The sequence below is a fragment of the Panulirus ornatus genome, chromosome 55, assembly GCF_036320965.1.
Source record: "Panulirus ornatus isolate Po-2019 chromosome 55, ASM3632096v1, whole genome shotgun sequence".
Lineage (NCBI taxonomy): Eukaryota > Metazoa > Arthropoda > Malacostraca > Decapoda > Palinuridae > Panulirus > Panulirus ornatus.
In genome coordinates this window covers 27,140,607-27,166,039 of record NC_092278.1, presented here as the reverse complement: position 1 = coordinate 27,166,039, position 25,433 = coordinate 27,140,607, and the positions used below count along the sequence as shown (strand labels likewise).

Sequence of the window (25,433 nt, the reverse complement as noted above, 5' to 3'; positions counted from 1 at the left end):
TAAGGGTAAGAGAGATGTGTGGAAATAAAAAGAGCGTGGTTGAGAGAGCAGAAGAGGGTGTTTTGAAATGGTTTGGGCACATGGAGAGAATGAGTGAGGAGAGATTGACCAAGAGGATATATGTGTCGGAGGTGGAGGGAACGAGGAGAAGAGGGAGACCAAATTGGAGGTGGAAAGATGGAGTGAAAAAGATTTTGTGTGATCGGGGCCTGAACATGCAGGAGGGTGAAAGGAGGGCAAGAAATAGAGTGAATTGGATTCATGTGGTATACCGGGGTTGACGTGCTGTCAGTGGATTGAAGCAAGGCATGTGAAGCGTCTGGGGTAAACCATGGAAAGCTGTGTAGGTATGTATATTTGCGTGTGTGGACGTGTGTATGTACATGTGTATGGGGGGGGGGTTGGGCCATTTCTTTCGTCTGTTTCCTTGCGCTACCTCGCAAACGCGGGAGACAGCGACAAAGTATAAAAAAAAAAAAAAAAAAAAACGTACTTGAGTAGGAAAGATGGTCAGCAGGCATTTTTGAATTATGTATTTATTGATAGATGTGTAGAAAAAGGACGTAGGCATATTTGCTGAGAGTGGCAGCTGGTGGGATGTCTGATCATTATCATGTAGAGGCAAGGGTGAAGATTTTGTAAACGTTATAGGAAAAGAGGAAACAATATCGGTGAGAAGCGAGTGTTGAAGGTAAGTAAGTGTGGAAAAGAGGCTTGTGTGAAGAAATGCTAGAAGAGATGAAATGTAGAATGGCAAAAAGTGAGAGTAAGTGAAACAAGGGGAGTGCGTAAGGAATGGGAGGAATGTAGGGAAGCATTGGTGGAATGTGCAAGATGGGAGTCAAGTGAGTATTTTGAAGGTTTGTTGAATGTGTTTGATGATAGAGTGGCAGATATAGGGTGTTTTGGCCAAGGTGATATGTGAAGTGAGAGGGTCAGGGAGAATAGTTTGGTAAACAGAGAAGAGGTAGTGAAAGCTTTGCAGAAGATGAAAGCCAGCAAGGCGGCAGGTTTGGATGGTATAGCAGTGGAATATATTAAAAAAGGGGGTGACTGTGTTGTTGACTGGCTGGTAAGGATATTGAATGTATGTATGGTTCATGCCTGAGGATTGGCAGAATGCATGCATAGTACCATTGTACAAAAGGCAAAGGGGATAAAGGTGAGTGTTCAAATTACAGAGGTGTAATTTTGTTGAGTATTCCTGGGAGATTATATGGAAGGGTATTGACTGAGAGGGTAATGGCATGTACAGAGCATCAGATTGGGGAAGAGCAGTGCGGTTTCAGAAGCGGTAGAGGATGTGTGGATCAGGTGTTTGCTTTGAAGAATGTATGTGAGAAATGTGTACGAGTAGGAAGAGAGGAAAATAATTGGTTCCTAGTGAATGGAGGTTTGTGGCAGGGGTGGCGATGTTTCGATGGCTGTTTAATTTGTTTATGGGTGGGTTTGATAGGGAGGTGAATGCAAGAGTTCTGGAGAGAGGGGCAAGTATGCAGTCTGTTGTGGATGAGAGGGTTTGGGAAGTGAGTCAACTGTTGTTCGCTGATGATTCAGCGCTGGTGGCTGATTCGGGTGAGAAACTACTGGAGCTGGTGACCTGAGTTTGGTAAAGTGTATGAAAGAAATAAAGTTGAGAGTAATTGTGAATAAGAGTAAGGTTATTAGGTTCAGTAGGGTTGAGGGACAAGTTAATTGGGAGGTAAGTTTGAATGGAGAAAAACTGGAAGAAGTGAAGTGTTTAGATATCTGGGAGTGGAATTAGCAGTGGATGGAACCATGGAAGTGAAAGTGAGTTACAGGGTAGGGGAGGGGACAAAGGTTCTGGGAGCGTTGAAGAATGTGTGGAAGGTGAGAACGTTATCTCAGAGAGTAAAAATGGGTATGTTTGAAGGAATAGTGGTTCCAACAATGTTATATGGTTGTGAGGCATGGGCTATAGATAGGTTTGTGCGGAGGAGGGTGGATTTGTTGGAAATGAGATGTTTGAGAACAATATGTGGTGAGGTAGTTTGATCGAGTAAGTAATGAAAAGGTAAGAGAGATGTGCGGAAGTAAAAAGAGTGTGGTTGAGAGAGCAGAAGAGGATGTATTGAAATGGTTCAGACATATGGAGACAATGAGTGAAGAAATATTGACGAAGATGATAAATATGTCAGAGGTGGAGGGAAGAAGGAGAAGTGGTAGACCAAATTGGAGGTGGAAGTATGGAGTGAAAAAGATTTTGAGCAACCAGGGCCTGAACATACAGGAGGGTGAAAGGTGTGCAAGGAATAGAGTGAATTGGAACAGTGTGGTGTACCAGGGTGGACGTGTTGTCAATGGATTAAACCCGAACATGTGAAGTGCCTGGGGTAAACAATGGATAGGTATTTAGGGCCTGGATGTGGAAAGGGAGTTGTGGTTCCAGTTCATTACTCATGACAGCTAGAGACTGAGTGTGAATGAATCTGGCTTTTTTTTTTTTTTTTTTTTTTTTTTTTTTTTTTTTTTACGCTTCCTTGCTTGTTGGGGAGGGGAGATGCTATTTTCATGTGTGGCAGAGTGGTGACAGGAATAGATGAAGGCAGGAAGTATGAATATGTACATGTGTATATATGTATATGTCTGTGTACATATTTTATTATAAAAAGATAGTAATAAATAATAAAAAAACATTTCAGCGTATGCATATATATATATATATATATATATATACATACACAGACATATACATATATACACGTACATAATTCATACTTGCTGCCATATTCATTCCCGTCATCACCCCACCACACATGAAATGACACCCCCTTCCCCCTGCACATGCGCGAGGTAGCTATAGGAAAAGACAACAAAGGCCACATTCATTCACACTCAGTCTCTAGCTGTCATGTATAATGCACCAAAACCACAGCTTCCTTTCCACATCCAGGCCCCACAAAACTTTCCATGGTTTACCCCAGACGCTTCACATGCCCTGGTTCAATCCATTGACAGCACGTCAACCCCGGTATACCATATTGTACCAGTTCATTCTATTCCTTGCACACCTTTCACCCTCCTGCATGTTCAGGCCCAAATCACTCAAAATCTTTTTCACTCCATCCTTCTTCGTCCAATTTGGTCTCTCACTTCTCCTTGTTCCCTCCACCTCTGACACATATATCCTCTTTGTCAATCTTTCCTCACTCATTCTCTCCATGTGACCAAACCATTTCAATACACCCTCTTCTTCTGTCTCAACCACACTTTTTATTACCACACATCTCTCTTACACTTTCATCACTTACTCAATCAAACCACTCACTCTACATATTCCTCAAACATCTCATTTCCAGCACCACCCTCCTCTGCACAACCCTATCTGTAACCCACACCTCGCAACCATATAACATTGTTGGAACCACTGTTCCTTCAAAAATACCCATTTTTGCTTTCCGAGATAATGTTCACGCCTTCTACACATTCTTCAACGCTCCCAGAATCTTCGCCCACCTCCCCTACCCTGTATCTCACTTTCACTTCCATGGTTCCATCTGCTGCCAAATCCACTCCCAGATATCTAAAACACTTCACTTCCTTCAGTTTTTCTCCGTTCAAACCTACCTCCCGATTGACTTGTCCCTCATCCCTTCCGTACATAATAACCTTGCTCTTATTCACATTTACTCTCAGCTTTCTTCTTTCTCACACTACCAAACTCAATCACCAGCTTCTGCAGTTTCTCACATGAATCAGCCACCAGCGCTGAATCATCAGCGAACAACAGTTGACTCACTTCCCAAGCCCTCTCATCCACAACAGACTGCATACTTGCCCCTCTCTCCATAACTCTTGCATTCACCTCCCTAACAACCCCATCCATAAAGAAATGAAACAACCATGGAGACATCACGCACCCCTGCCGCAAACCGAAATTCACAGGGAACCAATCACTTTCCTCCCTTCCTACTTGTACACATGTCTTACATCCTTGATAAAGACTTTTCACTGCTTCTAGCAACTTGTCTCCCACACCATATACTCTTAATACCTTCCACAGAGCATTTCTATCAACTCTATCATATGCCTTCTCCAGATCTATAAATGCTACATACAAATCTATTTGTTTTTCTAAGTATTTCTCACATACATTCTTCAAAGCAAACACCTGATCCACACATCCTCTACCACTTCTGAAACCACACTGCTCTTCCCCAATCTGATGCTCTGTACATGCCTTCACCCTCTCAATCAATACCCTCCCATATAATTCCCAGGAATACTGAACAAACTTATACCTCTGTAATTTGAGTACTCACTTTTATCCCCTTTGCCTTTGTACAATGGCACAATGCATGCATTCCACCAATCCTCAGGCACTTCACCATGAGCCATATATACATTGAATATCCTCACTAGCCAGTCAAGAATACAGTCACCCCTTTTTGTAATAAATTCCACTGCAATGCCATCCAAACACACCGCCTTGCCAGCTTTCATCTTCCGCAAAGCTTTCACAACCTCTTCTCTGTTTACCAAATCATTCTCTCTGACCCTCTCACTTCACACACCACCTCAACCAAAACACCCTATATCTGCCACTCTATCATCTAATGCATTCAACAAACCTTCAAAATACTCACTTTATCTCCTTCTCACATCATCACTACTTGTTATTACCTCCCCATTAGCTCCCTTCACCTATGTTCCCATTTGTTCTCTTGTCTTACGCACTTTATTTACCTCCTTCCAAGACATCTTTTTTTTTTTTTTTTTTTTTTTTTTTTTTTTTTTTTTGTGTCGCTGTCTCCCACGTTTGCGAGGTAGCACAAGGAAACAGACGAAAGAAATGGCCCAACCCACCCCCATACACATGTATATACATACGTCCACACACGCAAATATGCATACCTACACAGCTTTCCATGGTTTACCCCAGACGCTTCACATGCCTTGATTCAATCCACTGACAGCATGTCAACCCCGGTATACCACATCGCTCCAATTCACTCTATTCCTTGCCCTCCTTTCACCCTCCTGCATGTTCAGGCCCCAATCACACAAAATCTTTTTCACTCCATCTTTCCACCTCCAATTTGGTCTCCCTCTTCTCCTCGTTCCCTCCACCTCCGACACATATATCCTCTTGGTCAATCTTTCCTCACTCATTCTCTCCATGTGCCCAAACCATTTCAAAACAACCTCTTCTGCTCTCTCAACCACGCTCTTTTTATTTCCACACATCTCTCTTACCCTTACGTTACTTACTCGATCAAACCACCTCACACCACACATTGTCCTCAAACATCTCATTTCCAGCACATCCATCCTCCTGCGCACAACTCTATCCATAGCCCACGCCTCACAACCATACAACATTGTTGGAACCACCATTCCTTCAAACATACCCATTTTTGCTTTCCGAGATAATGTTCTCGACTTCCACACATTCTTCAAGGCTCCCAGAATTTTCGCCCCCTCCCCCACCCTATGATCCACTTCCGCTTCCATGGTTCCATCCGCTGCCAGATCCACTCCCAGATATCTAAAACACTTAACTTCCTCCAGTTTTTCTCCATTCAAACTCACCTCCCAATTGACTTGACCCTCAACCCTACTGTACCTAATAACCTTGCTCTTATTCACATTTACTCTTAACTTTCTTCTTTCACACACTTTACCAAACTCAGTCACCAGCTTCTGCAGTTTCTCACATGAATCAGCCACCAGCGCTGTATCATCAGCGAACAGCAACTGACTCACTTCCCAAGCTCTCTCATCCCCAACAGACTTCATACTTGCCCCTCTTTCCAAAACTCTTGCATTCACCTCCCTAACAACCCGATCCATAAACAAATTAAACAACCATGGAGACATCACACACCCCTGCCGCAAACCTACATTCACTGAGAACCAATCGCTTTCCTCTCTTCCTACACGTACACATGCCTTACATCCTCGATAAAAACTTTTCAGAAATCCTCCCCTCGTATTTTTTTTTTTTTTTTTTAACTTTCTAAAAAATGGGAAACAGAAGAAGACATCTTTTTATCCTCCTTAAAATCTAATGATAATTTCTCACCCCAACTCTCATTTGCCCTCTTTTTCACCTCTTGCACCTTTCTCTTTACCTCTTGCCTCTTTCTTTTATACATCTTCCAGTCATTTACACTATTTCCCTGCAAAAATCGTCCAAATGCCTCACTCTTCTCTTTCACTAATAATCTTATTTCTTCATCCCACCACTCACTGCTTCCAATCTGCCTACCTCCCACGCTTCTCATGCCATAAGCATCTTTTGCACAAGCCATCAATGCTTCCCTAAATACATCCTATTCCTCCTCCACTCCCCTTACGTCCTTGAAATGTATATGTAAGTATCTGTGCTTGTATGGGCGTTTATGTATATGTGTGTACATGAGTGTTTGGGCCATCGTCTGTTTCCTTGCGCTACCTCACTGACACGGGAAACAGTGATTAAGTATGATATAATATGATTATGTAAATAGATGTTTTGGAAGGAAGTAAGAAAAGTGCACAAGACGAGAACAAATGGGAACATTGGTGTAGGGGGCAAGAGGGGAGGTAATAACAGGTAGTGGTGAAGTGAGAAAGAGATAGAGTGAGTATTTTGAAGGTGTTTTGAATGTGTTTGATGATAGAGTGGCAGATACAGGGTGTTTTGGTTGGGGTGGTGTGTGAAGTGAGAGGGTTAGTAAGAATGGCTTGGTAAAGAGAGAAGAGGTAGTGAAACCTTTGTGGAAGATGAAATCTGGCAAGGCAGTGGTTTTGGATGTTATTGCAGTGGAATTTATTTGAAATGGCGGTGACTTTGTTGTTGATTGGTTTGTAAAAATATTCATGGTATGGATGGATCATGGGGAAATGCCCGAGGATTGGCAGAATGCATGCATAGTGCCATTGTACAAAGGCAAAGGGTATGAAGGTGAGTGTTCCAACTACAGATGCATAAGTTTGTTGAGTATTCCTGGAAAATTATGTGGGAGGCTATTAATTGAGAGGGTGAAGGCATGTACGGAGCATCAGATTAGGAATGAGCTGTGTGATTTCAGAAGTGGTAGAGGATGTGTTTCCTTTGAAGAATGTATGTGAGAAATACTTAGAAAAACAGATGGATTTGTTTGTAGCATTTTTGAATCTGGAGAAGGCATATAATAGGGTTGATAGAGATGTTTTCGGGAAAGTTTTAAGAGTATATGGTGTGGGAGGTAAGTTGCTAGAAGCAGTGAAAAGTTTTACCAAGGATGTAAGAGTTTTGGAGAGAGGGGTGAGTATGCAGTTTGTTGTCGATGAGGGCCTGGGAAGAGAGTCCGTTGTTGTTTGCTGATGATACATCTCTTGTGGCTGATTTGGGTGAGAAACTGCAGAGGTTGGTGACTGAGTTTGGAGAAGTGTGTGAAAGGAGAAAGTTGAGAGTAAATGTGAATAAGTTAATTGGGATGTATGTTTGAATAAAGAAAAATTGGAGGAAGTGAAGTGTTTTAGGTATCTGGGAGTGGACTTAGCAGCAGATGGAACCATGGAAGCGGGTGTGAGTCACGAGGTGGGGGAGGGGTTGAAGGTTCTAGGAGTGATGAAGAATGTGTGGAAGGAGAGAATGTTACCTCAGAGAGCCAAAATGGGTATGTTTGAAGGAATGGTAGTTCCAACAATGTTATATTGTTGCGAGGCATGGGCTATAGATAGGGTTGTACAGAGGAGGGTGGATGTGTTGGAAATTAAATGTTTGAGGACAATATGTGGTGTAAGGTGGTTTGATCAAGTACATAAAGAGAGGGTAAGAGAGATGTGTGGAAATAATAGTGTGGTTGAGAGAGCAGAAGAGGGTGTGTTGAAATGTTTTGGAGATATGGAGTGAATGAGTGAGGAAACATTGACAAAGAAGATATATGTGTCAGAGATGAAGGGAAGAAGGAGAAGCAGGAGACCAATTTGGAGATGGAAGGATGGAGTGAAAGAGATTTTGAGCAATCATTGCCTGAACATATAGGAGGGTTAAAGGCGTGCAAGGAATAGAGTGAATTCGAACGATGTAGTATACTGGGGTCGAAGTGCTGTCAATGGACTGAACCAGGGCATGTGAAGCACATGTGGTATACCTCGTAAAGGTCTGTTGTACCAGATGTGGATAGGGAGCTGTGGTTTCGGTGCATTAAACATGACAGCTGGAGACTGAGTGTGAAAGAAAGATTTTGAACGATCGGGGGCTGAACATACAGGAGGGTGAAATGTGTGCAAGGAGTAGAGTGAATTGGAACGATGTGGTATACAGGGGTCAACGTGCTATCATTGGATTGAACCAGGGCATGTGAAGCATCCTGGGTAAACCGTGGAAAGTTTTGTGGGGCCTGGGTGTGGAAAGGGATCTGTGGTTTAGGTGCATTACACATGACAGCTAGAGACTGAGTGTGAATGAATGTGGCCTTGTTTTCTTTTCCTAGTGTTACCTCATGCGCATGCGGGGGGAGGGGGGTGCCATTTCATGTATGGAAGGGTGGCAGTGGAATGGATGAAGGCAGCATGTATGTATATGTACATGTGCATATATGTATATGTCTGTGTATTTTTTTTTTTTTTTTTTTTTTTTTTTTATACTTTGTCGCTGTCTCCCGCGTTTGCGAGGTAGCGCAAGGAAACAGACGAAAGAAATGGCCCCCCCCCCCCATATACATGTATATACATACGTCCACACACGCAAATATACATACCTACACAGCTTTCCATGGTTTACCCCAGACGCTTCACATGCCTTGATTCAATCCACTGACAGCACGTCAACCCCGGTATACCACATCGCTCCAATTCACTCTATTCCTTGCCCTCCTTTCACCCTCCTGCATGTTCAGGCCCCGATCACACAAAATCTTTTTCACTCCATCTTTCCACCTCCAATTTGGTCTCCCTCTTCTCCTTGCTCCCTCCACCTCCGACACATATATCCTCTTGGTCAATCTTTCCTCACTCATCCTCTCCATGTGCCCAAACCACTTCAAAACACCCTCTTCTGCTCTCTCAACCACGCTCTTTTTATTTCCACACATCTCTCTTACCCGTACGTTACTCACTCGATCAAACCACCTCACACCACACATTGTCCTCAAACATCTCATTTCCAGCACATCCATCCTCCTGCGCACAACTCTATCCATAGCCCACGCCTCGCAACCATACAACATTGTTGGAACCACTATTCCTTCAAACATACCCATTTTTGCTTTCCGAGATAATGTTCTCGACTTCCACACATTCTTCAAGACCCCCAGAATTTTCGCCCCCTCCCCCACCCTATGATCCACTTCCGCTTCCATGGTTCCATCCGCTGCCAGATCCACTCCCAGATATCTAAAACACTTCACTTCCTCCAGTTTTTCTCCATTCAAACTCACCTCCCAATTGACTTGACCCTCAACCCTACTGTACCTAATAACCTTGCTCTTATTCACATTTACTCTTAACTTTCTTCTTCCACACACTTTACCAAACTCAGTCACCAGCTTCTGCAGTTTCTCACATGAATCAGCCACCAGCGCTGTATCATCAGCGAACAACAACTGACTCACTTCCCAAGCTCTCTCATCCCCAACAGACTTCATACTTGCCCCTCTTTCCAAAACTCTTGCATTTACCTCCCTAACAACCCCATCCATAAACAAATTAAACAACCATGGAGACATCACACACCCCTGCCGCAAACCTACATTCACTGAGAACCAATCACTTTCCTCTCTTCCTACACGTACACATGCCTTACATCCTCGATAAAAACTTTTCACTGCTTCTAACAACTTTCCTCCCACACCATACATTCTTAATACCTTCCACAGAGCATCTCTATCAACTCTGTCATATGCCTTCTCCAGATCCATAAATGCTACATACAAATCCATTTGCTTTTCTAAGTATTTCTCACATACATTCTTCAAAGCAAACACCTGTGTATTTATATGTTGAAATGTATAGGTATGTATATGTGCATGTGTGGGCGTTTATGTATATACATGAGTATGTGGGTGGGTTGGGCTATTCTTTCATCTGTTTCCTTGCGCTACCTCACTGACGTGGGAGACAGCGACAGAGTATAATAAATGAATAAATATATTCTTCAACACAAACACCTGAACCACACATCCTCTATCACTTCTGAAACCACACTGCTCTTCCCCAATCTGATGCTCTTGTACATGCCTTCGCCCTCTCAATCAGTTCTCTCCCATACAATTTCCCAGGAATACTCAACAAACTTGTGGGCATATGTATATATATTATCCCTGAGGATAGGGGAGAAAGTATGGTTTTTGGATCTTACTTTAGAAAAAATAGGTAGGTGATACCAGTTATTTCTTGCTCAGTCAACCCTCCTTACACTACATACTCATCTGAAGCACTTCATTTCCAATACATTCACCCTCTTTTGTACACTTTTATCGAAGGATTGTGCCTCGTATCCATAGATCACCCGTGAGACTACAATACCATCGAATATACCCATCTTTGCCCTTAAAGAAAGTGATCTCTTTCCACACATTTGTGCACCAAGAACCATCCCCCACCTCACCAGTTCTATTCTGCTTTCATGGCTCCATTTGCTAGCATGATTACTCCCAGTTATTTAAAACACTTTGCTCTCTCTCTCTTTTATCCATTCAAACTCAGACCCCCAACTGACCTTTCTCTTTCCCCTGTTAAACCTAATGAATTTGCTTTTATTCACATTTACTCTTAATTTTCTCCTTTCACATACTCTCCCAGACTCAGACACCAGCTTCTGCAGGTTCTTACTTGATTCTGCCTCAAGAGCTGTGCCACTAGCAAGGAACAACTGACTCACCTTCAGGCTTTCCATCTTTTGATTTTTTTCTCCCCTCAGTTTGTGTCAATTATCTAGTTCCTGTATCATTCCACCAGATCCTTGTTATTTTGATGATTTGCAAAAAGAACAATGACTGAAGTTAACAAGAAAGTTTTTCTTGCATAATTTGTTGTCCATTTTAAGTGGCTCATGTAACATTTGTTTTTTTCCTCAGTATTATTATTATTTTTTCCAGGTTGTTGGAGAAGTTTGTGGCAAGGACTTAACCACCAAAACACTGCTACCCACAGTACTAGCGATGGCCAATGATAATGTGCCCAATGTGAGATTCAATGTGGCTAAAACTCTTCAAATAATTGGACCCCATATTGAAAAGGAGTAAGTTGATAGCCTTTTGATGACTTTCTTGCAGGTATTGAGAGGTAGAGCTAAATGTTCATGTTTCCTTCATACTTGTTGTCCATTTCCCACATTAGTGAGTTAGCACCAGGATCAGATATAAAAAGAGGACTCACATCCATTCCCTTGCTGTCATATGTAATGCTTGGAAACCACAGCACCTTTCATGACCAGGCCCCATGTGGTGTCTCCTGCCAGCTTCATATGTCCTGGTTCAGTGCATTGACCTCAGTATACAACATCAATTCAGTTCACTTTATCCCATGCAGAGCTTTCACCTTCCTGCATATTCAAGCCCAAAGCACTCAAAATCTTATTCATTCCATCCTCTCCAGTTTGGTCTCTCTCTTCTCCTTGACCCTTCCACTTCTGACAAACTTATCCTTTTTGTCAACCTCTCTTTTCACTTGTTCTCCCCATACGTCCAGACTATTTCAGCTCACCCCCTTCAGCTTTCTTAGCCACTCTCTAATTAGCACCACACCTTTTTCTTACCCTATCATTACTTAATCAACCTTCCTCACACCATGCTGTCCTCAAATATTTCATTTCCAGCACATTCTTCCTCTTCTATATATTCTCATCCATAGGCTGTGCCTTGCATCCGTACATCATGTGTACATCATTTTATATTTATTTATTTTGCTTTGTCGCTGTCTCCCGCGTTTGCGAGGTAGCGCAAGGAAACAGACGAAAGAAATGGCCCAACCCACCCCCATACACAATGTATACACACACACGTCCACACATGCAAATATACATACCTATACATCTCAATGTACACATATATATACATACACAGACACATACATATATATCCATGCACACATTTCACACTGCCCCCATTCACTCCCATCGCCACCTCACCACACATGGAATACCTTCCCCCTCCCCCCTCATGTGTGCGAGGTAGCACTAGGAAAAGACAACAAAGGCCCCATTCGTTCACACTCAGTCTCTAGCTGCCACGCAATAATGCCCGAAACCACAGCTCCCTTTCCACATCCAGGCCCCACACAACTTTCCATGGTTTACCCCAGACGCTTCACATGCCCTGATTCAATCCACTGACAGCACGTCAACCCCGGTATACCACATCGATCCAATTCACTCTATTCCTTGCCCTCCTTTCACCCTCCTGCATGTTCAGGCCCCGATCATAAAAAATCTTTTTCACTCCATCTTTCCACCTCCAGTTTGGTCTCCCACTTCTCCTCGTTCCCTCCACCTCCGACACATATATCCTCTTGGTCAATCTTTCCTCACTCATTCTCTCCATGTGCCTAAAGCATTTCAAAACACCCTCTTCTGCTCTCTCAACCACGCTCTTTTTATTTCCACACATCTCTCTTACCCTTACATTACTTACTCGATCAAACCACCTCACACCACACATTGTTCTCAAACATCTCATTTCCAGCACATCCACCCTCCTGCGCACAACTCTATCCATAGCCCACGCCTCGCAACCATACAACATTGTTGGAACCACTATTCCTTCAAACATACCCATTTTTGCTTTCCGAGATAATGTTCTCGACTTCCACACATTCTTCAAGGTTCCCAGGATTTTCGCCCCCACCCTATGATTCACTTCCGCTTCCATGGTTCCATCCGCTGCCAGATCCACTCCCAGATATCTAAAACACTTTACTTCCTCCAGTTTTTCTCCATTCAAACTTACTTCCCAATTGACTTGACCCTCAACCCTACTGTACCTAATAACCTTGCTCTTATTCACATTTACTCTTTAACTTTCTTCTTTCACACACTTTACCAAACTCAGTCACCAGCTTCTGCAGTTGCTCACATGAATCAGCCACCAGCACTGTATCATCAGCGAACAACAACTGACTCACTTCCCAAGCTCTCTCATCCACAACAGACTTCATACTTGCCCCTCTTTCCAAAACTCTTGCATTCACCTCCCTAACAACCCCATCCATAAACAAATTAAACAACCATGGAGACATCACACACCCCTGCCGCAAACCTACATTCACTGAGAACCAATCACTTTCCTCTCTTCCTACACTTACACATGCCTTACATCCTCGATAAAAACTTTTCACTGCTTCTAACAACTTGCCTCCCACACCATATATTCTTAATACCTTCCACATCATGTGGACTATTATACCCTCAAACATACCCATTTTTGCCCTTCTTGATATTGACCTTTCTTCCACACATTCGTCATTGCTTTTAGAACATTTACCCAGTCACCTACCATATGACTCACCTCAGCTTCCATGGTTTTATTTGCTGCCAAGTCTGCATTAAGGTATGAAAGATACTTCACGGCCTCTGAGTTCTCACTATTCAGACCAACCCTTCAACCCATCTTTTAGCACTACTAAATGTAATTACCTTTTTTCTTCACATTTACTCTCAGCTGTCTCCCTTCACACTCTCCCAAACTCAGACACAGATTCTGCAGCTTCTCTCGAATTTGCCACCAGTGCTGTCATCAGCAAACAATAACTGACTCACTTTCCAGGCCCCCCCTTCATGTTTTGCAGACTGTATTCCTGCCCCTTTTCTCCAAGACCCTTCAATTTACCTCCCTGATCACCACAGCCATAAACAAGTTAAACAGCCTTGGTGACATCACACACCCCTGCTTTAGACTCAGCCCCACATAGAATCACTCTCTCTTCTCTCATCCTGCTCTCACATATATTTTACTCTTTCAATAAAAATTCCTCAATGCTTCCAATAGTTTTCCACTCATGCCATATATTTTAACACCATCAAAGCATCTCTGCCAACCCTATTATATTCTTTATCTATTTATCAATGATAGAGTTGATAGAGATGCTCTGTGGAAGGTATTAAGAATATATGGTGTGGGAGGAAAGTTGTTAGAAGCAGTGAAAAGTTTTTATCGAGGATGTAAGGCATGTGTACGGGTAGGAAGAGAGGAAAGTGATTGGTTCTCAGTGAATGTAGGTTTGCGGCAGGGGTGTGTGATGTCTCCATGGTTGTTTAATTTGTTTATGGATGGGGTTGTTAGGGAGGTAAATGCAAGAGTTTTGGAAAGAGGGGCAAGTATGAAGTCTGTTGGGGATGAGAGAGCTTGGGAAGTGAGTCAGTTGTTGTTCGCTGATGATACAGCGCTGGTGGCTGATTCATGTGAGAAACTGCAGAAGCTGGTGACTGAGTTTGGTAAAGTGTGTGGAAGAAGAAAGTTACGAGTAAATGTGAATAAGAGCAAGGTTATTAGGTACAGTAGGGTTGAGGGTCAAGTCAATTGGGAGGTGAGTTTGAATGGAGAAAAACTGGAGGAAGTGAAGTGTTTTAGATATCTGGGAGTGGATCTGGCAGCGGATGGAACCGTGGAAGCGGAAGTGGATCATAGGGTGGGGGAGGGGGCGAAAATTCTGGGAGCCTTGAAGAATGTGTGGAAGTCGAGAACATTATCTCGGAAAGCAAAAATGGGTATGTTTGAAGGAATAGTGGTTCCAACAATGTTGTATGGTTGCGAGGCGTGGGCTATGGATAGAGTTGTGCGCAGGAGGATGGATGTGCTGGAAATGAGATGTTTGAGGACAATGTGTGGTGTGAGGTGGTTTGATCGAGTGAGTAACGTAAGGGTAAGAGAGATGTGTGGAAATAAAAAGAGTGTGGTTGAGAGAGCAGAAGAGGGTGTTTTGAAGTGGTTTGGGCACATGGAGAGAATGAGTGAGGAAAGATTGACCATGAGGATATATGTGTCGGAGGTGGAGGGAACGAGGAGAAGAGGGAGACCAAATTGGAGGTGGAAAGATGGAGTGAAAAAGATTTTGTGTGATCGGGGCCTGAACATGCAGGAGGGTGAAAGGAGGGCAAGGAATAGAGTGAATTGGAGCGATGTGGTATACCGGGGTTGACGTGCTGTCAGTGGATTGAATCAAGGCATGTGAAGCGTCTGGGGTAAACCATGGAAAGCTGTGTAGGTATGTATATTTGCGTGTGTGGACGTATGTATATACATGTGTATGGGGGGGGTTGGGCCATTTCTTTCGTCTGTTTCCTTGCGCTACCTCGCAAACGCGGGAGACAGCGACAAAGTATAAAAAAAAAAAAATCTATTTATCAATGGCAGTATCATAACCAGTGAGGTTAGATGCTGCTGCTGTTGTGAAAAGTGAAAATGCTCGAAATCGGGTAAAGTTGTCAAGTTTCAATACCTTAAGGGGATACTCTAGTTATTGTTGCATATCCAAGTGTCACCCTGCCTTCTCATGGTGACCTTGTCAATACACCCCTTAGGGATGGAAGTAAAGGGGAAGTGTTGCCCAACTCCATCAGGGCAATCCTTTTCAATTTAGAGACACCCGAGGTGCACTGTGACTTTAGTTTTTTGGAGCCTGTGCTGGAGTTCCCCTCTGCCAGTGACCTGTCAAGGGTTTGGCACAAAAGGCTAAGATGCAGCACTGGAGTCTGCCAGTTACACTAAGGAGTAAAAGAGGTGAGTGATTGAGGGCGATGGCATAAATGGCACCGAATGTAAATGGGATGACTGGTGAGAGTATATGGAGGGAGCTTGTGGAGAAGTTTAGAAGTTGTAGCTTGGATGTGCTAGGGATTGGAGAAACCCATATCCTTGGATAGGATGTATGGAGTGAAAATGGAAATGATGAATGTAAGTCATGGGAGGTCATGGAAGTAGTGGTCTGGATGGACAGCAATGAGTGAAAATTATCGGGAAAAGGGAAAGCAGGTTGTACAATTCTGCTATCACCGAGAGTGTAGGAGGGTGTTACAGAGCATTGATGGAATGAATTAAGAATAGAGTGAGTGAAAGAAAATCTTCGGATTGTGAAGTATGCATGGGTATATGTATATGCACCTGTGAATATGAAGAATTACAAGGGAGGGATGGAATGAAGCTTTTCTGGAGAGATTTGAATGACCGTATGAATGGTTTAGAGAATGAGAGAAACGTGGTCGTATTGGGTGATATGAATGCTAAAGTAGGATTTGATAAAATTAGTGAGATAGGTGGTAAATGGCAAGTGCTCAGAATAAATGAGTATTTATCTTGTGGATATTTGTGATGAGAGGGGTTAATTCCTTGCAAGCACCTTTTTTCAGCACAAGATGATTCACAGATATACATGGATGAGGAATGATGGAAGAGAAGAGCAAAAGGCTTTGATCGACTGTGTGGCAGTGGATAAAAGATTGAGAAAAGCCATGTTAGATACTAGAGTTATGAGAGGATTTTTTGAAGACTGATCATTTTGCAGTTCTGATGGGGGTGAGGATCATTGAGAATTGGAGGTATGATGTAAGGAAGAATTGAGAGGTAGAAGTGTTGGCATGCAAGAAGATGAATCAGAAAGAATGCAAGGAGGAGTTTGAAAGGAATGCAACTGAAAGCTTCGATGGAAGTCAGTGAATGTAAGGATGCAGTCGTGTGTGAATGAGGTATTTGAAATGTTTTGAGAAATATTATTAAAGGTTGAACAGTGAGTAGGTGGATACAAAGTTGTGAGATATTATGATAAAAAGGGTAATGTATGGTGGATGGAAGAGATTGGAAATGCAGTGGAAGAGAAGAAAAGGGCATTCGGTAGATTACTCAATAGGAATGCACCAGTGGATGTTCAGCAGAGGAGGGAAGAATGTGAAATATATTGGTGGAATGTTAAGAAGCTGATAGAGGAAAGCAAAGAAAGAGTAGGTGAAGATTTTGGAAGGAGTTAAGTGAAAAGTTTAGGGAAATTAAGAAACTGTACTGGAAGGAAATGAAAAAGGAAAGAGGAATATAAGAGTGGAAATATTAATGTGAGAATTGAGGAAGGTGAGTTGCTTTATCAAAAAGTAGGAAGCGAATGGAAGTTGGATAGAACATTTTAAAGAACTGATGAATGTGGAAGGGGAGGCGGCAGTTGTTACATGCATGGGTATGGAGGAGGGAAGGAAGAGGATACAAGTGCAAGGGCCCATAGCAGAAAGGAAGGTAAGAAGGGCAATAATGAGGCTGAAAGAAGGAAAGGCACCTGAGTGGATGTGATTGTTGGTGAAATGCTGAAGTAAGGAGGAGAAAGTGTGATAGATTGGTTGAATCTGATATGTAATTCAACATGGAAACAAGGTTGCACCTGATGATTGGGTGAAAGCTATTATTGTTCCTTTATTCATTGGAAAAGCTGCTGAGGATGGATGTAACAATTGTAGGGGAATAAGTCAAGTAAGTAAACCAGGAAAAGTGTGTATGTAAAAATGTTGATTTAAAATGAAGTGACTGGATGCAGAGCAGGTGAAGAGCAAGGTTGTTTTATGAAAGATAAGGGATGTGTGGATCAAATTCTTGTGATCAAGATGAACGTGGAAAAGTATTTAGCAAAAGCTAACAAGTTGCATGCAACTTTTATGGATTTGGAGAAGCATATGACAGAAGAGTGGAATGCTTTATGGGATGTGTTAAAGATACATAAGGTAGGGGGACAACTGTTAGATGGTGTGAAAGCCTTCTGCAGAGGAGCCAATGCATGTGCAAGAGTGGATGGAGAGTTGAGCGAAAGTTTTGATGTACTTATACGTGTGAGGTAGGGCTTTTTGATATGTATATGTATGGGGTGATGATAGAGATAAAAGCAAAACTAGGGAAAAGGGATGCAGAGATGGAGTGTGTTGGTAAGGTGAGGTATGGTGGCCAGTGGCAAGCCTGTTTGCTGAGGATACTGTGTTGTTTACAGAGAGTGAAGAGGAGTTGCAGAAGGTTGTAAGTGTGTTTATGATGAGTTTAAGTGTAGTTGATTGAAGGTAAATGCAAGTGAAAGTAAAGTAATGGTGTTTGAAAGGAAACAGACTGAAAGTATAGATTTTGTAAAACCATATAGAATGAAAGTAGAAGGTTTACTAAACTGTTCTTTGGGTATAGGGGGAGGAAGACTGGAAGAGTTGAGAGAATTTATGTATTTAAGAGCTGTCTTCGGTAAGTTTGGTGGTATGGAAGGAGAGATATGGGAGAGAGCGATAAAGGGTAGAAGAGTCATTAGGTCCCTTAATAGAATAATGAAGGGTAGAGATGTAAGTATGGAAGTGAAGAGAGGATTAAGGGACAGCATAGTCCTCCCAGCCCTGACCTATGCTGGCAAAACATGGACATGGATTGAGTCCTCCTGGATCCTTTTTTTCTCTCTTTCTTTTTTAGAACAGTTGTTAACCAGAACCTCCAATTTAGATGCTTTTGCAGCCCAAGGTGCACAACTTCCAGTTACAGGGAAATGATGAACTCCTCTAAACTGATAAGTTCTTTGATGAGCCTGTACTTTTAATGATACTGCTTGGCCAAAGGTGCCTTTTCACTTGCGATGTACAATAATCTCATGCAGGTGGAGTCTGGTAACACTTCTTCTGGCCATTGAGGTATAGTTGTGGAGCATCAGTTGCAGGATGTTAATCATGCATCATTGTCTCCTGAGAGACAAATTGAATGAATTTATGGAACTGAACAATGTACATGACCCAAAACATCATGGTTTCAGGTTAGGAAGATCTTGCTCCTCTCAGTTGCTTGACCCCTATCATAGGATTGTTGAAGCTTTGGAAAACAAAGAAAATTCTAATGTGATTTACAGACTTTTTAGCAGCAGCATTTGACAGATACGACCATGGTATCTTTGCACATAATATGCCAAAGATAAGAATAATCAGAAAAAAAATTGGGAGATGGATGTACAACATTTCAACAAGTGCATCACAACACACAGTTGTAAACCGTGGCATTTCCAGTGCCTCCCTGGTTAAAAGCTTAATCCCCCAGGAACTGTTCTTTGTAAGATTTTACGTGTAAAATCTAAAGGTATTATATGCACAAAAAGTGAGAACACCCTGAACTTTTGGGGCCCAAGGGTCATCAACACCTTTGCTGATATTATCGGAAACACCTGTGAATGCACAGTAGAAAAAAATCAAGAATGCACTGGACAAGAACCAGCAGAGTGTACCAGACCAACCAGGTTGTGGGGGCTATGTGGGCCTGTAGGCTGAAGCTTCCAACAGCTTGGTCAACCAGTGACCCAACCCTACGTGTTGCCTTAGTTTTGGGGGATACAAGTCTTGAGGACTTCACTAGGTATATGCTCATCAAAATTGTATGATCAATGTGATATCCCTCCGATGTAGCAGAAAAATATATTTTACGTTGATTTGCCTATTATGCACAGTGCTTTTCTTATGGTGGACCTATATCATTGTTGGAAGCAGCACCTTATGATAAAGGAATTATTCTCCAAGTGATTGATGGTTCTTCATTTTGCACATTCTTATGATAGTTTTGTCAGTAGTTGTTTCAAACATTGTTAGTGTAGATCATTCATTCTTGATAATTGGTATCATATATTTAGGAAAACAGCCTTTAAAGGCTGAGAGGTATGCAAAATATAGACATGAAAATATTATTTATAGTATGTAGTAGGCTGTTGACAGCAGCCACCCAGGTTGATCCTACCTGAGGAACTTAATATTAAAGTGGTGCATTTAACCATCTTACCCCCTCTGTGTTAGGATTGCTGGTCTTACTTTCTCTCTCATCAAAACGACTACTGGGCTATTCTTGCCATCTTTTCCTTACAAGCACCATACAACTACTCTGACCTCACTTATTTTCTTCACATTAGTTCTCTTGCCTCTTCCTGTCTGCACAGTAGTTTTCATTGTAATCATGTAATTGAACAGACTTGTGGCCGATAGTCCCCAGTATTATGGGGTGCTAAGAATCTTCAGGTTCCCATGTGATTGCACTGCCAGTGAGAGGGAAGGCTCAGACTATTTAGTATCGGCCCTCCCACAACCTTTCCTTCTCTAATAAATCTTCAACTTTTTCCATTTGCTTTATTAGCATTTGTAGTCTCTCTAGTAGCCTCTCTTCTGTTGACACCATCGTCTAGTACCTCTCCTAATATCTTACTTTTCTCTGCTACCCAGTTGCTAAGTGTTGCTGTCTGTAGCAAACAATTAACTCACTTCCTAGGTTCTCATATCCCCTACAGACTGCATACTCACCCATCTCTCCAAGAATCTCACATTTACCTCCCCCACCTCCCCAGCTGTAAACAAATTAAACAGTCGTGGAAACATCACACATCCTTTTTCATGTTCGACTTTAATCTCTTATCGCAATTCTGGTTCAGACATGGTATTTATGCCTATTCCAACATTAACACACATGTTGTACATCTCCAGGACTTTGATCCTCAAACTTTGATGTTGTCTGGCTCAAGGTCTGTCTCCCATCTACCATACTTTTCCTGTGTCCTGCTTATTGCTCCTGTAATTTCTCATATTTTGTGTCTTTCTTCAACTGTCTAAATTCCTGCTAATGAGACTGTGGTATCCTCTGATTTGCAGGCTGAGAAGCTGAGATTGTTTTCATTGGGGATTTTATTGTACATCATAGGTTACGATTGAATTCCTCCCATACAGATGGTGGGGGATTGAAGTCCTCACATTCTCCATTCTTAATTAATTGGAGCAAATTATCTCCCACCCCACTTGTATATCTGACCTCTGTATTCACATGTAGTCTTTAGCACTGTAACTTTACAGTCTTGCTCCCAATTGGTTCATTAGACCACACTCCCAAAATGTATCCATTTTCATGGCACCTCCCCTTCCATCAGCACTTTCTAAATGTAAATATTGCAATTCAACAAAGCTGACTGGAATAACTTAAGAAAATTCTATTACTTTCTTTGAGGAGATTGCTGTGTCTCATGTGGTGATGCAAACACAGCAGAGGTTATAGTTGTGGAAATGGAAGCATTTACCCCCTTTTCTTTCAATCCATGGTTCAACCATTCCTGTTCTGGGCCTTTCAGGCAAGGATCCGGCATATTGGGCTTGGAAACGCTCTCCTTACTCCAACTCACAGTCAGTAGTTATCATTCCTCGTAATCATAGCAAATACATTATCCATAAGGCAGAGCTTTCCTTTATTCAAAAAATGCTGGATAACATCTCTTAACCATCCACTGATATGTTTTTGGTCTTTAACGAAGGGTATCACTGACAACTTCTGCTGCCATACCTTTCCTTCACTTTATTCCTTCTGATGGTACCATAACTGTCTCTCACTGTAGATAAAGCCATTGTCTTTGGTTCCCATTTCACCTCTGACATTCCTTTACTCCTTGATGCTTCTCTCACTAATCCTGTGCCCCTTCCCATAATATCTTTTCAATCCGTCTGAAAAGTACTTCATTTATTTGATATAAGCAAGGCTTATGGTCCTGATAGCATTCATCCTGGTGTACTGAAAGAGTGTGCCTCTGAACTTGCTTCTGTGCTTGCATGTCTGTTCTTTTTCTGTTTAAACACCAAAACTTTTCCATTTTCTTGGAAACATGCATTGGAACATCCCATCCCTAAGAAGGGTAACCACTTTAACCACCATACTGTTGCTTTGACGTCTGCCATTTCCAGAGTCCTTGAATCCCTCTTTTACTCCCATATCCTCAGTCATCTTGAATCTCTCAGTCTTCCCTATGATCACCAGTATGGCATCCATAAGTATCCATTTCAATAGCATCTCCCCTTCCAACAGCCCTTTTTAAACGTAAATGTTGCACCTCAACAAAGCTGACTGGAATAACTTACGAGGACTTTTACTTTCTTTGGGGAAATTGCTGTGTCTTATGTGATGATGCACACACAGCAGAGGTTATTGTTGTGGTAATGGAATCATTTACCCCCTTTTATTCCAATCCATTATTCAACTATTCCTGTTCTGGGCTTTTCAGGCAAGGATCAAGCATATTGGGCTTGGAAACACACTCCTTACTCCAACTCACATTCAGTAGTTATCACTTCTTTTGTAATCATAGCAAACACATTATCCATAAGGCAGAGTTTTCCTTTATTAAAAAAAAAATGCTGGCTATCCTCTCCTAACCATCCACTAATAGGTCTTTTAGGTCTTTAGCTAAGGGCATCATTAACAGCTTCTGTTGCCATTCCTTTCCTTCACTTTATTCCTTCTGACTGTATTATAACTGTTGCCATTCCTTTCCTTCACTTTATTCCTTCTGACTGTATTATAACTGTCTCTCACTGTAGACAAAGCAACTGCCTTTGGTCCCCATTTCACATATGACTCTACCTTAGATGACTTTAACATTCCTTCACCCCCTGATGTTTCTCTTACTTATCCTGTGCCCCTTCCCATAGTATCATTTCGATGCGTCTGAAAGGTACTTCTTTGTTTTGATATAAGCAAGGCTTATGGTCCTGATGACATTCATCCCAGTGTACTGAGTGTGCCTCTGAACTTGCTTCTGTGCTTGCGTCTGTTCTTTTTCTGTTTAAAAACCAAAATGTTTCCATTTTCTTGAAAACATGTTGGTACATGCCATCCCTAAGAAGGTGTAACTGTTCTAACCACTCTAACTATCGTCTCATTGCTTTGACATCTACCATTCCCAGAGTCCTTGAATCCCTCTTATACATCTTGAATCTCTTAGTCTTCTCTATGATCACCTGTATTGCTTCCATAAAATGAGATCCATAGACATTTTTTCTTATCTTACTAATGTCTAGTCATCAATCCCTGAAAGATTTAGGAATTTCAGTACTCGCCCTTGTTATATCCAAAACTTTTGACAGGATGTGGCATCAGGAGTCTCATATCTGAGGTCCCTTCTATTGGTTTCCCTCCCTCACTTTGCTCCCTCATATCTACTATTACTTCTGGCTTATATGTCTCTGTTGCTGTTGATGGATCAGCCTCTCTTCATTTCTCCATCAGCAGCTATCCTATCTGCTACACTTCTCTTTGTATAAACAATTTCCATTCTTCTAGAAGTAACCTAATGCACTCATACACTGATGACTCAGCACTACATACCTCCACATCCTTCAGCTCTGCTCCTTTTCTCACTCAATCTGCATCTCTTCTCGACACAGCTTTATCAGTTAACTCAGACTTTGAGAGGATATCTCAGTGGGCTGGAAAAAATCTGGTTAAGTTTAATGCCTCCAGAACCCAGCTTTTGTCTATCTCTATCAAAAACTCCTCACAATGTTCATTTCTTCAGCGGTTCTGTAATTCCTCCTCTTGACTCAATGAACTTTCTTGATATTACTGTAACATCCACTATATATATATATCATAGAAACCCCACATTACAAAAATAGGGAAGTTTGCCTCTTAAGAAACTGGGAGTCCTGTTTAGTTGTCTTTTCTTTTTTCGAACATTTGCTGCGTTTATACCTACCCATATTTTCTCTCCAAGATAACGTTCTCGCCTTCAACACATTCTTCAACAGTCCCTCCCCACGGTGACTCACTTCCACTTCCATGGTTCTGTCCGCTGCTAATTCCACTCTCAGATATCTAAAACAATTCACTTCCTCCAGTTTTTCTCCATTCAAACTTACCTCCGAATTAACTTGTCCGTGAACCGTACTGAACCTAAACACATTGCTCATATTCACTTTTATTTATATATATAGATATTATTTACTTTGTCGCTGTCTCCCGCGTTAGCGAGGTAGCGCATGGAAACAGACGAAAGAATGGCCCAACCCTCCCACATAAACATGTATATACATACACGTCCACACACACAAATATACATACTTATACATCTCAATGTATACATATATATACACACACAGACATATACATATATACACATGTACATGATTCATACTATTTTATTTATTTACTTTTATTTTCCTTTGTCGCTGTCTCCCGCTTTAGCAAGGTAGCGCAAGGAAACAGACGAAAGAATGGCCCAACCCACCCACATACACATGTATATACATACACGTCCACACACGCAAATATGCATACCTATACATCTCAACGCATACATATATATATATACACACACAGACATATACATATATACACATGTACATAATTCATACTGTCTGCCTTTATTCATTCCCGTCACCACCCCGCCACACATGGAATAACAACCCCTTCCCCCTCATGTGTGCAAGTTAGCACTAGGAAAAGACAACAAAGGCCACATTCGTTCACACTCAGTCTCTAGCTGTCATGTAATAATGCACCGAAACCACAGCTCCCTTTCCACATCCAGGCCCCACAGAACTTTCCATGGTTTGCCCCAGACTCTTCACATTACCTGGTTCAATCCATTGACAGCAGGTCGACCCCAGTATACCACATCATTCCAATTCACTCTATTCCTTGCACGCCTTTCACCCTCCTGCATGTTCAGGCCCCAATCACTCAAAATCTTTTTCACTCCCATCTTTCCACGTCCAATTTGGTCTCCCCCTTCTCCTCGTTCCCTCCACCTCTGACACATATATCCTCTTGGTCAATCTTTCCTCACTCATTCTCTCCATGTGACCAAACCATTTCAGAACACCCTCTTCTGCTCTCTCAACCACACTCTTTTTATTACCACACATCTCTCTTACCCTTACATTACTTACTCGATCAAACCACCTCACACCACATATTGTCCTCAAACATCTCATTTCCAGCACATCCACCCTCCTGCGCACAACTCTATCCATAGCTCATGCCTCACAACCATACAACATTGTTGGAAACACTGTTTCTTCAAACATACCCATTTTTGCTTTCCGAGATAATATTCTCGACTTCCACACATTCTTCAAGGCTCCCAGAATTTTTGCCCCCTCCCCCACTCTATGATTCACTTCCGCTTCCATGGTTCCATCCCCTGCCAAATCCACTCCCAGATATCTAAACCACTTCACTTCCTCCAGTTTTTCTCCATGCAAACTTACCTCCCAATTGACTTGACCCTCAACCCAACTGTACCTAATAACCTTGCTCTCATTCACATTTACTCTCAACTTTCTTCTTTCACACACTTTCCCAAACTCAGTCACCAACTTCTGCAGTTTCTCACATGAATCAGCCACCAGCGCTGTATCATCAGCGAACAACAACTGACTCACTTCCCAAGCTCTCTCATCCACAACAGACTGCATACTTGCCCCTCTTTCCAAAACTCTTGCATTCACCTCCCTAACAACCCCATCCATAAACAAATTAAACAACCATGGAGACATCACACACCCCTGCCGCAAACCTACATTCACTGAGAACCAGTCACTTTCCTCTTCCTACAGGTACACATGCCTTACATCCTTGATAAAAACTTTTCTGTGCTTCTAACAACTTGCCTCCCACACCATATATTCTTAATACCTTCCACAGAGCATCTCCATCAACTCTATGATATGCCTTCTCCAGATCCATAAATGCTACATAAATGCTCTCACTGTCATGTCATAT

At 42.1% G+C, this 25,433-nt stretch overlaps 1 protein-coding gene across 2 annotated transcripts in view; it reads left to right on the top strand.

The window, feature by feature from the left end:
- Pp2A-29B (Protein phosphatase PP2A regulatory subunit A) overlaps nt 1–25,433 on the top strand; it is a 134,478-nt gene that overhangs the window by 71,321 nt on the left and 37,724 nt on the right. For both annotated transcript variants that reach the window (XR_011716705.1, XM_071693299.1), the window contains exon 10: nt 11,031–11,173. Coding sequence is in view for 1 of the 2 variants with exons in the window: in XM_071693299.1 (XP_071549400.1) it covers nt 11,031–11,173 (143 nt within the window). In the remaining variant the exon portion in view is untranslated. The remainder of the gene's footprint in view (nt 1–11,030; nt 11,174–25,433) is intronic.